At 47.8% G+C, this 12,802-nt stretch overlaps 1 protein-coding gene across 1 annotated transcript in view; it reads right to left on the reverse strand.

The window, feature by feature from the left end:
- Nucleotides 1-292: 292 nt before the first annotated feature.
- LOC135384289 (uncharacterized) overlaps nucleotides 293-12,802 on the reverse strand; it is a 41,712-nt gene continuing 29,202 nt past the window's right edge. The window contains exons 3-7 of the mRNA XM_064613497.1: nucleotides 5,322-5,384; nucleotides 3,324-3,398; nucleotides 2,630-2,803; nucleotides 1,157-1,219; nucleotides 293-301 (exon numbers count right to left, since the gene is read on the reverse strand). Of these exons, the coding sequence (XP_064469567.1) occupies nucleotides 293-301; nucleotides 1,157-1,219; nucleotides 2,630-2,803; nucleotides 3,324-3,398; nucleotides 5,322-5,384 (384 nt within the window). The remainder of the gene's footprint in view (nucleotides 302-1,156; nucleotides 1,220-2,629; nucleotides 2,804-3,323; nucleotides 3,399-5,321; nucleotides 5,385-12,802) is intronic.

Consider the following 12,802-nt stretch of genomic DNA (forward strand, 5'->3'; position numbering starts at 1 on the left):
AAAGAGTACCTAGATTGCAAATTACCATCGGTATCCACCCCAACGATATAGCGGCCGCAAATGAATTATCTGAGTCCAGACTTTGTGGGTAGGAATAACTGGAGCTAGTTATGTTGTGGTCTGACAACAACGTTAGCGCATTCGTTGGTTTATGCTTCTCATTTTCAGATGTCGGTCAAATGCACTTCCAAATGTCATGCAGTGGTTTATCCAGACCCCCTCCAAATGTTTTGGGACATCCCCCTAACTTTGCCTGTGCACCCTTTGCAGGGAACACCTTCGTTAATTCAGCTTAAGACACCTGTCGATAATGATGCGTTAACATGTTATGACGTAACTGTAATAATGCCCCCCTCATTTATGCGATTCTGGATAAGGATAAACTACTGATGCCATGCCAGCTGCTACCATTCCCGACGCATGCAACCGGATTATAATAGCGGATTATAATAGCGGAAGGTAAATCTCTTTCGCGAACCAGTAGGGAGCCGCAGTTGACTCGGAAGTACGAGTTGAACAAGATAAGTCAGGCACTTGAACGAATCAAACAAATCTTAGGAGCCTTTGAGATGACCAGAAACCATGAAGCCTGGACCTTCATTGACGCTGACGTGTTCTTACAGCTGAAAAATTCGTGGTATATGAACTCATTTCAACACTCTAAATCCAAATATGATGCGATGGAAAAACGCCTATTTCAAGCGCTTTTCCCCGTCAATTTGTAGGCGATACCAGGCTGTATGTGTCATTTTACTCCTAATACGCGGCACAAATCAAGGACTAACGCTTCATGCGAGGAAATTTCTCCATCGAAAGTAATGTGCCGCCTATTTGTGCCGCGTAAGGCAAAACGTCTGTTTTTTTTTTTTTTTTTGTCTTTGCTTGCTCTTTCTCTTACCTGCGTCGCCAATCGTCTCTCTCTCGCCTGGCAGTTGATAAGCGATAACCACCATAACTACCATAACCCTAGAACACGAGGAGGCGCGGTTAACTCTTTGTCTACGTTTGCGAGTGTTAAATGAAATGCACCGTAGTATTGTTGACAGACTTTACGGAATTTGACGTAGTTACTGTTCATGCACACTTTTTTTCTTGTATTATATAAAGGAAAGAGAGGGAGGTTTTGTAACACTTTGCAACAATTAAGTTCAACTACCTGTGACTTTCTTAGGAGATCAGCAACCGTCTCGATGGTGACATTTTCCGCCTCAAGTTGTTCCTGCAAAAGTGAGTTTGCGCATGATCTTTAATCGAACTTTCTTACTGCATAGTAAAAATATTTATCCCAGATTTTCCGAACAATTCCAAAGAGGTGGAAACAATGACCTAGTTACCAGAAGATGAACTGCGGCTACAGTTCAGTCGGCTTTCACTGATGAAAACAATCCCTGTCAGGGACGAACTAGTTTATAATTTTCAAGGCGATACTTAGCTATTAATGTCAGCTTTGCAGACATACATGTACACATTAGTAGCATGGCATTACAAATGAACAATCGACAACAGAGAGAGGGCGCAGACAAGCTGGTTCGTGATGACAAGGATGCAACCCGAGACAGGAAAATAAACAACAGACAACAATTTTCTCAGACACAGCAACAAAATTTAATAGCAAAACCGTCATTATATACACAACAACCTCCGGTGAGGGGGTATGGGCACAAAGGAGGGCTTGCTGACGCAATGTCCACGTGCAGCTATCTCTAAAGATTCCCTGGGAATCTTTAGAGATAGCTCCACGTGGACATTGCGTCAGCAAGCCCTCCTTTGTGCCCATACCCCCTCACCGGAGGTTGTTGTGTATATAATGACGGTTTTGCTATTAAATTTTGTTGCTGTGTCTGAGAAAATTGTTGTCTGTTGTTTATTTTCCTGTCTCGGGTTGCATCCTTGTCATTACAAATGAAGCCTATTAAACCGATTTTTTTGTGTGCTTTTGTCCGGATGTTCCACCTCTAACTGTTCCAACCAAAGTTATTGATCAGTCCAAAGTTTTAACATTTTCAGTTGTCCACATGCTGAAGCTGCCTTCCTGAGTTACACAGCTTCTATCTCGTTCACAAGATAAGACACTAAGCACGTGTCAAATTCAATATTGAAACACTACGTGATAATATTACATCAGAAAAAATATACAACAAATTAATTCGTAAGCAGACAACTGTATGTATATTGAACACGGAAAACCAGCAACCGCGATCTTCGATGGAACGCAACAATACAGGGACTGTTGGCGGCATGGGGTAACTTAGCCAATAATCCTGGTGATTACCGTGGTACAGCTAGTATCCCAATGAAGACTACTGAGGGATGCCCGCATGTTTTCTCTGGTGGGTAGTTCTCTTGGACTACCCAAATGCCAGAGCAAGAGGGTCAGCACACCTCTCCCTCTCCTGTGCCACCATCGTCTCTTCCCTCCACTCTTCTCCCTCTTTCGGGTGCACGGAGGTCCTCTATAGTTTTTCGCTCATCTCCATAAGGAACCGTAGCGCAGGCTAACCTTTCCCTCTTTTTCTTGTATAATAGATATATCCTCCCCTATAAGAAATGTTATGTTCCAAACAAACGACACCAGCTCCCGTGGCATAGTGGTGGCACAGGGATGTGACGCAGGTTCGACTCCCCGTACCGGCTGTGCTGCCGGGGGTTTTTCTTGTGTTTTTTCGGCAGACTTTCCAGACGAATGCCGGCACAGTTCCCTGTGAAGCTGGCCCAGGACGTACACAACCCCATTTCCCCATCCACTCCTTCCTGCCGTCTGTCTGTCCACTTCTGTACGCCGAGCCTGAGTTGCTTCGCGGCGCTAACATGGAATTAAAAATTAACAAATTATCTAATTCTAAGTACATCTAACATTTTCGGTAAATCCAGACTCAATTCGATACGCACGTTGTGAATTATTATTATTATTTTTATTTTTTATTTTTTTTTGTCTCGGGTGGGCAAAGCCCGATTTTTCTTCGAATTAGCTTTCGACTTTGCAATCCCAGCGCTCCACAGGGGTACACCATACGTTCCAGCGGACAGCGCCATTTGCAGCGCACATGTATATGCTACCTCCGAAACAAATCTCACTAAGCATGTACAACACAAGATATTCCAAAATTCAAGCTGGACGCAAAACCATTTTGCATTATCACATGCTAATTGGATCGCACCCAGTAGGCTGCTCGTAGCTCGTCTCCTGGGGACATTGTTTCCGAGTACATTATTTCCGAGCCCCCCATGTTGGGCATATTTCTTCTCTCACGAAACACCGATCCATTCAAAGCACTTTTTGCAATAACTTGCTCTGTATGTCTCGATGATGGTTTGAAACTCACCGGATGCAGTTTTGTAGCCCCTATCACGCCACGGACAATGCAGTCTGTTAGTTCCTTGTCAAACACATCTTTGTCCTTGAATGGATCAAAGCAGTTCATTCAGATGTCTAAGTCTAAATGCGTCCCTTCCAAATGTCAACACAAGTGCACGAATTCGTGGGTTTCGTTTTCCATACTCTGGAGAATGGGATGCTGTACCTATCCATATGTACCGTTCAAGGGAGTGTAATGTGAAATATAACCACCACGTTTTAAGATACCATCACGTAGAATTTTGCTGTGTGATGACACACACAAGTCGTCACCTCTAAGTTCTTCATACCTGTCGTACTAAGTAATTTTGAAAAGTTCTAGAAGTAATTTTGCGTTTCGCCGCGTTTGCTCGGCTGCCCGTCGCCGTCGATCGCATTCCGTTTTCCTTCGTCGCCTGCCTGCCCCGGCAGTCGTACTTGGTTCCCACTCCTTCCTTCCTTATTATGGGTTTAGAGTGGTCAGCCATTGCATACTTCAACCTTCTCCCAAGTCCCACACTCCCGTACTCTCAGACTTGCCCGCGCATCTGGCACGCTGCCAGCCCCGCTCTTCCAGCTGGGCCTCCACCGTGACGTCACGCGCCCCCGTATTGGCTTCCGCTCCGTGACGTGCTTTCTCCTCTCCTCTGTGCTCTGGCGCTACCGTCCTCCTCTGCTCGACGCGCGCTGCCGTCTGCACGTCTGTCCGCAGATCGGCACCGCCGTTTTTCCTTTGACATGACCCTTCTAATGACAACGTATTAAAGTAGCACAGAAGTCATTTTTAACACCTAGTTTTCTTCCTATAGAACTGTTAAGTAGGCCAGTAAGATGCTTTCACTATTAAACATATCCCCCCCCCCCCAGTAAGATGCACCATGCGAAGTAATTTACACAACAGAGTCATAATTATAGCAAAAATTGAATTTAAAATACGCCGCAAAAAGCGACCATGCGCAACGGTGGTGAAGAGCAGTATCAGCCTGTGATCTGCCTGGAACCTCGCGCTGACGCTATAAGGAGAACGCTCGCTGATTGGCCTAGAGAAATGTTGTCTGCTATTCCGCTGTCGTCTGCTACTCGGCTGTTCGGGGCTCTGATAAAGCCTTTCTGCTTGCCCTCGGTAATGCTTCGGCCGCTCCTTCTATCCCCAATTTTCCGGGAGAACTGGCAAAACAGGTTTACGGCGGCAAAGGGACAAGGCGCTGACCCCCACTGACCGGCGAACCAGAACGAGTTCTCCTTATACCGTCATCGGTGACGTGGCATCATACCTCCTCATCCTCGTTATAGCTGGAGTGGCGAGTTAAGGGTGAACGCGCGGAGCTATGTTTATGTGAGTTTTTTCTGGGAAACAAATTGCACACATCAAAACCTTTCGCGCTATTCGGTATAATGACACACACACTTTCATCAGATGTCTTAATCTGAAATTTTTTTGGATGGCCGTCTGTATTCCTTTAAAAAGAAAAGCGAGGTGCGAGCGGCGTACCAAGCGCTATGTGGCGGCCACGGGCCATCCAGCGAACAAGCGGCCCAACGAGCGTTTGCTTCAGGAAGACACTGCTGGCAGAACACGTCGGGAGACGAGTTCAATTTCTCTCTCTTTCTTTTTTTGTGTCTTACAAACAAACAAGCAAGACATGACCCAACATTGAGGGAATGCAAAGTGGTTGCGACGAGACGAAGCTAAGAAGACTCGACAGGAACCGCCGCACATGCTGCCAACTACGACAAATAGAAAAACTATTCTTTTTCACCACTGTACTCTGGCACGTAGTACAATGGGTGTACAATGTAGTGAACTACATCTACAAGAGCACTTTAGGCATTTTTATTCCTTTATACGGATAATTTGTAACACACCAATCCTCCGTGCGTAGCTTCCCTTGAAATTGTGTGTAAGTTGCAAGCTAGGAAGTTGACACAATGCGCCTCTGCGCTCGTGTTAGGAGAGTAAGGACAAATAGAAGACCAATGTACTTACAATGCCTTTAGGGTCATGCATTGCATAGCAGAACCTTCCGGTGTAACACAAGGCGAGAAGTCCCTGAGGAGAGATTGCATTATGGGAAGGAGTGAGATTGTTGCCAAGTCATGCGTCGAGCAGGAGAAATAAGTCGCCACATAATTGTTGCCCTTGCGAAAATGAGAATAGACGCAACTCGTAATTGTTCTTGTTCGTCTAGCGCAGGGATTCTCAACGAGGACGTGGGTGATTCCCCCTGAGGGGTATTTTAGGCTGTCGTGGAAAAGAACAGCACCTTGTAGCATTCCGATGGGCTCTGGAACTCACACCGCGCAGTAGGCCGTGACGGTGTCTCACAACGTCTCATAGATACGCACAGTACAGAAAAGGCTTTGTAGGAAGTCGCGTGCGACAAACAATAATTTCAAGAAGCTCTTTAGAAACAAATACATTCTTTTAATCTTTATGTGTGTATTGCATTGGAGCCAATGCAGTAGGAATAATCCTTTGATGAGTGACAAAGAGAATGCAGGGAACAAAATTAGGTTGAGAACCACTGCTCTAGCGCATTGTTAGGGTTCTTCGTTTTCGGGTTTTATGATTTTTCAAATTCGGGAGCGAAAAATATGTCACCGGTGAAGTTTCGGGTGAAACGAAAGGCATATGAATCAAGCCGCGGCTGTGACAATGGGACAAGAAACACTAATCTTTATATTTCCGCTCGGAACTGGGATAGTGAATGACCGTGGTATTCAAACACTTGACGGAGCTCCACAAAAGCTCGTCTTTGACTCCTGCAGGAGGGGAACATAAACGGAGGACAAATAGGTTGTCACAAATAGTTCTCTTTGCTAATATTATGGTTCACTTTTCCGACGGTTTACCTAGAACCGTGTTGAAGGACCGCAAGGATTTCGGGTAGATATCGGGTTTCACCCGAATTCTTGAAAATTTGCTCGGGGGGGGGGGGAACTATCGTGAAAAATCGGGTTTACCCAGAAAACGAAGAACCATACGCATTCTCAATTGTACCGACTCTGTTCGATGTATTAGTTATGTCAAGCAATATGTACATACATAAGCGCACAGTAGATGACATACAGACAACTGAAATAAGAAAAATCACAGAAAAGTGCATTTGTTAAGAGTTGAACCATTTAAGCAGCCACACAAGAAGCAATGAGTCCCTGGAATGAGCAACACCACTGGAATCCCTTTTTCGTTCGTCGGCCTGTCTATGAGGAGCCACCATGCATACAACGAGAATTGGCCGAGGCAGACCACTATTAGTGACGACACAGACAAGTAAGCCTCAAACGCCCAGAAATTATCAGAGGACCCAGGTTCGATTCCTGGCGTCGGCACCTCTTTTCCCTGGGTTTTTTAATGCCACCATTCAAACTTTTCCCCGTGCGGTGTTCCACTGCGCAATCAAATTCACGAAAACACTCGGAGAGTGCGCTCGGTACCCTCGTGTGACGTGACAGCTTGCTTGTGGGTTAAGCCCTTCTAATTTTTTCCCTTTGTTCTCAACTCACGCGGTGCTTGTACCCAGCTTCAGCTGTGCGGCTGGGTCACGAGTCACGTGTTCGGCCCTTCATGGGCACAGCTGACATCACGACGTACTCTCCCCCTTCTATTACACGCTCTTTGAAACAGTGGATGACTTTGGAAAGGTGCGCGGGACAGAGGAGGAGGTGGGGGTGACGATGGAACTGATTGCCGATGAGACGGTGCCTTACGAGAGCGTGTCATGTCACCTGCGCGGGTCGTTCTTTCGCAGGAGCTCATTGTAGTTGTTGTTGATTATGCAGCAACCAAAAACAACAAAATACAGAGGGTCACCTCAGCGCTCTTTTATGGCATGTTTAAGAAGTGTGTCTAAGTTATGGCAGAGACCAGGGTTGCGGAGTTGCCACTCCGGAGTTGGAATGATTCCGGAATCATCCCAGATTTAGCAGAGCCCGGAATGGAATGGCGGAAACTGTCCTAGGAATGGGAATGGAATGGTCTGGGTGCCCCGGTGGCAGTTTTGGTTTCAACGTGCTGGTTTCTGTCCTCGCACCCTTTGCACCACACCTGCACACGGTCAAGAGTGAAATAACCTTGCCTTTGTGCTTTTTCCGTGCTTGGTAATGTCAATCTCGTCTAGCACTGCTGGACTTGCCAGTATGGTTACTGGTCCTTTTTTTATTGAGGGAATTAACGGAATGGAATTGGGTTGCCAAGCTATTCCAGGAGTAGGAACTGACCATACCTTTTTATTTCGAGGAAACGAAAGGAATGGAATTATCTCAAATCTCCATTCCTCGGAATGAAATTGGAACGCAATGGAAGACCCTATTCCGCAACCCTGGTAAAGACCCTGCCTTCTCGATGACAAAAGCATTAGAATTTTTTAGAATCCTGACCTCGCTCTCTTTAATTTTCCTGTGTCAAAAAGCAAACGCAAAACCTTCAACTGTCCCTCAACTCATCTTAGGTTGATTGGCCTTGTTCTGTACTCTCCAACAATTTCGTTACCGTTGATTTTTTGTTTTTTGTTTTTTTGCACAATCTTTCTTCATACAATAAGCTCACATCGGGATGCCATGCGGAAAAAGAGGAATTATCGCAAGTTCCAGTTTCATAGATATGAAGGGAGGTGATCGGAAATGTCGCACATCTTTGATGGGAAGTACGTGCACTCGTGAAAGAGAACGGCGCCGCATGACATGCTCAGGGCAAACCATACCACAGATCCACAGAATGATACTGTTATCGCTTCTGATTGGTGGAAAGTGCGGGTCGTAAACCTTAGTATGATCACCATTACCAAAACCACCGCATGACAGCATAAGTTCATACGTAAGCTTGCGCGGGACCGCTGGCGAAGTTTTGCATACTCTCTCTCTCCCCGCACCCCCCTGACCCGGATCTGGAACGTTATGAAGGGACTCTTTTCTCCTGTCACGCTCCGGCACCCGTTCCGTGCCCCGTCCCTAGCCACCGCACGCACGGAGTTCGATATTGCTATGGAATATTGCGCTCGCCTCGCAGCCGATCCCTCGGCCGACCAACTATCGGCCCGCGCATTGCAGTTGCTTTGGCGTCGTCTGCGGAGCCGGCTTTGGATCTTCCGATCTCGCTTGTGGAGATGGACTCTGCGCTGCGGGACTCCCCTCAGCACACATCCCCCGGGCCGGACCAAGTCACGTATAAAGCACTTCGGAACCTTCCGGATTCAGGTCGTGCTTGCCTCCTGAGGATGCTCAACGCCAGCTGGCAAAGGGGTGACGTCCCTCAAGTCTGGAAGACCGCCATGGTGGCTCCCCTTCTCAAGCCTGGCCAATCACCCCGCCACATCGGCTCCTTCTGTCCGATTCCCCTTACTAGCTGCGTGGGCAAGACGTTGAAACGTATGGTGTTCCGCCGCCTGAGTTGGTACCTCGAGACCGTGCGATTCTTCCCCGAAGTAATGCAAGGCTTTCGGCAGGGTCGGTCGGAGATAGATAATGTTATCGACCTAGTGACTGAGACGCAGCAGGCAAGAGCTGAAGGTCGCATGACTGGCGCGGTCTTCCTGGACGTAAAGAAAGCGTACGACAGCCTTTCCATAATGCCATCATCGCCACACTGCAAGAAAGTGGTATCGGAGGCGCTCCCCTTCTTTGGATCCAGGACTTCCTGAGTGACCGCTTCTTGTTTGTTCGGACCACGGAGGGGGACACTGACCCACCCCGTTAGCCGAGGCGTTCCTCAAGGGAGTGTGCTCAGCCCCCTGCTGTTCAATGTCATCATGGCCTCTCTTCCTGCACTGCTGCCCCACCATACGCGTCTCACGCTATATGCCGACGATATCTGCTTATGGACATCTGCCGCTCGCCGCGACACCATTCAGCACCGACTCCAGGGAGGTTTAGATATTATCGTCGCGTATCTCGCCGACCGCGGTCTCCGTTTCACCCAGCAAGACTGTGGCCATGGTGTTCACTCGTCGATCATTCACGAGGTTCTCGCTCGTCATTGAAGGTTCACCACTGTCATTTGTCCCGTACTGCAAGTACCTGGGCGTAATACTCGACCGTGACCTTTCCTGGTCTCGCCACATTAAGACTCTCACCGCCAAGGTCAACAGCTACGTGGCGGTTCTTCGTTGCCTCGCTGGTTTGTGATGGGGCCCGTCCTTCTCTGACCTCCGCCGTGTCCACCAATCCCTGGTGCTGGGTTCTCTCCGGTATAGCCTTCCCATCTTGCATGGTATCAACCGAAGCAGAAATCGAGATCTCCTCTTTAGCCAAGCCAGGAGCCTCCGCGTCTGCTTGGGAGTCCCTTCGACCACCGAGACATACTTTGTCCTAGCCGAGGCACGCGAACCGCCGATCGATGTCCTGCGGGACGGCGCAACCCTCCGCGTTCTCGCACGGTACCTTACTCGGCACCCTCTTCACTACCTTCGCCACGTCGACGAAGACTGCCCGGCCTCTGACTTCGGTCGTGCTCTCGTTCGCCTCAAAGGGTCCGTCCCTGCACAGTTCTCCCTGCCCTTGCACGCTCCTGCGATGTGGACGCTTGCAAGACCCGAGGTCTGTGCCACTATCCCCGGCCTCCAGAGGAAGAACGATGTGCCTGTGACAGTAGCCCGCCAGCTCGCGCTAGACCATCTCAGTTTGGCCTATCCGCAGAGCCGCGCCATCTATACTGATGGGTCTCTAGCGAATGAGTCATCAGCAGCGGCCTTCTACGTCTCGCAGGAAAACCGTGACCTCGCCCTCCGACTTCCCTACACAGTGTCCTCCACGGATGCGGAGCAGCTCGGACTGCTTCCCGCTCTGCGGATATCGCTGAATCTGTGCACGATGCGTGGGTCATCCTCACAGACAGCAAGGCGTCTCTGGCACTCCTGTCAACATATCACCCGAGCGTCGTGAGTGATCCGCGTACCATGGTACTTCAGGAGTACGCCCACATCTCCTCGGTCGGCCACCGTATCTGCCTTCAATGGGTACCGGGACATACAGGGCTACACGGAAACGTCTGTGCTGACGCGGCTACGAGACGCGCCGCGCTTGATGCGGCAACGCCGGTGCCCCTACTGCCGCTCCCGGTATCTGCGTGTCGCCTGCTAATACGGTGTCTCTGCAACGACGGCACCCGCCAGTTTGTTGTAGACGCTATCCGACCTCATGCGATCCTGCAGTTCATCGACCCCTCACTGGAGTTTGTCATCGGCTGCCGCTGTACCCGCGAGGAGCAGTTTCTTCTACGTAGTCTTCGGCTGAACGTTGCCCTCACCCGTTCACTCCTGTTCAAAATGGGCCGCGTCTCATCTCCCACTTGCCCCTGTTGCGCCGTAGAAGACGATATCTCCCATCAGCTCCTCCACGTTCTGCATCACCACCATCATCGGGCCGTGCTCTGGAACACCTCTCAGAGCTTGGGTGCACGGACGGACGGACGGACAGATGTTTCTCTCGCAACTGTCCTTGGCCCCGTGCAGCGAGCTAGCCAGTGGAGTGTCACAAAAGCGGTGCTCCGCTTTCTGCGTGATACGGGCCTCCTGGGCTCCCTGTGAGCCGAGTGCCTTTTTCATTTTTTGCTTGTTTTTATTCAGTTATTTATTTGTTTTGTTATTCCTTTTTCTTTCTTGTCTATATTTTTCGTTTTTTTCGTTGTTTTTGTTTAGGGAATAGCAAGCCGGCGTGCTGCATGGCTGACCTTTCTCCTTTCTTTTCTCATTTTTCTTTTTTTTTTCTGCCAATAAATCACCCCCCCCCCATAAGTTCATGATGACGAATATATTGCACGTTGCACTTCATCCGGGACAACTACCATACTATACTATACCATACGGCCAATATCAATTACGCCAGAAACTTCACTATCATCGTCTTTATAAGAAAACACTTCTATTTACGTGGTATGAAAAATTTAGCCGCGCCGGGGCTACTGTGAAAGGTTTGTATGCTCGTGATAGGGGGCGGCACCTGAAGTCTGTTGAAAATGCCCTCTTCTCTGAGCCGAGGTACTTTTAGAAGTTCGTAAACGATAGAAGGAAACATAATCATCGTGCAATTTATATCCGTTGCGATGATACTTTTACATCTGAGCCGCGTACCGTTGCTAAGATGTTTGCTGGTCACTTTGCCTCGTCTTTTTCATCTGTCCCTACACAGTTGCAAATTAGGATTGAGTGTTGTGACTTCTTAACATGTGTTGCAATTGAACTGCACGAAGTGGAACTGGCAATACGGAAGTTGAAACCTAAGGTAACCCCTGGACTGGATGGCATTCCTAACTTCATTGGTAAGGGATGTGCTGACTTACTGGGGCCGGCGCTCTGTCATACATTAAATTTGTCTTTAACGTCAGGAATATTTCCTGATCAGTGGAAACGTTCTGTGGTGGTTCCTAAATTTAAGAGCGGTGGTCCCTGTGTGGTCAACAACTATCGACCAGTCACCGTATTAAACACATTCTCTAAGGTTTTTGAAATGATTTTGCATGATCGTCTCTCGGCTTATTTTAAGACGAAAATTAGTTACTTTCAACACGGGTTTATAAGCGGGAGGTCAGTACAGACCAATCTATGTACATTCATGAAAGGCGTTGCTGCTTTTGTCTTTGACTGTGGCCAAGTGGATACTGTTTATTTTGATATGTCAAAAGCGTTTGACAAGGTGAGCCATCTATTGTTGTTATATAAGCTCTCGGACTATGGCTTATCTTCTGCATATTGCAAATGGTTCGAAAGTTACCTGTCTGATTGGTTGAATTATGTTCGTGTCTCCGGTTGCCTCTCTGATTGTTATTAGTCCTCTAGTGGTGTACCACAGGGAAGCAACTTATGACCTTTATTGTTTTCTATTCTATGTTAATGACATTGTGCGTTCAATGGAGCATTCCAATATTTTAATATACGCTGGTGATATTAATATTTTTCGTCACGTTAGTTGCCTTGATGATTGCGCACGATTACAATCAGATGTTCTATCGATTTCACAATGGTGTTTATTGAACGGTCTTTCCTTAAACCAATCTAATTCCCCTGTCACACGGGCAGTTTTCAATGATCATTGAAACCAATGACCATTGAAAATGCGTGTAGTGACACCAAGCGTGTGACGTGTCAACTTCCCAAAGAGTATTGGATTCAATCTTCCCCGACAGGTTGACACGTTACACGAAAGGTGGCGCTACACGTATTTTCAATGATGATTGGTTTGAAGACTGCCCGTGTGACAGGGGTATAAGACAAAGGTGATTTCTTTTTCTAGAAAATGTGATCAGCTGGGCTACAATTATCAACTTACTCAGGTCACTATATCTAGAGTGGATGTTATACGTGACCTTGGCATACTCTTAGATAACGCTATGCGGTTTTGTCAGCATGTGTCCTCTCCCAAGCAGCACAATGTACTGAAAGTCGAATGCAATAGGGATTGGGGGTGGACGGGTAGGTGGAAGGCCTTGAACAGACTCCTGAAACTAAAGGACATTGATAAGACACATATCGGCCA

Source organism: Ornithodoros turicata, chromosome 2 (genome assembly GCF_037126465.1).
Source record: "Ornithodoros turicata isolate Travis chromosome 2, ASM3712646v1, whole genome shotgun sequence".
In the NCBI taxonomy this organism is placed as follows: domain Eukaryota; kingdom Metazoa; phylum Arthropoda; class Arachnida; order Ixodida; family Argasidae; genus Ornithodoros; species Ornithodoros turicata.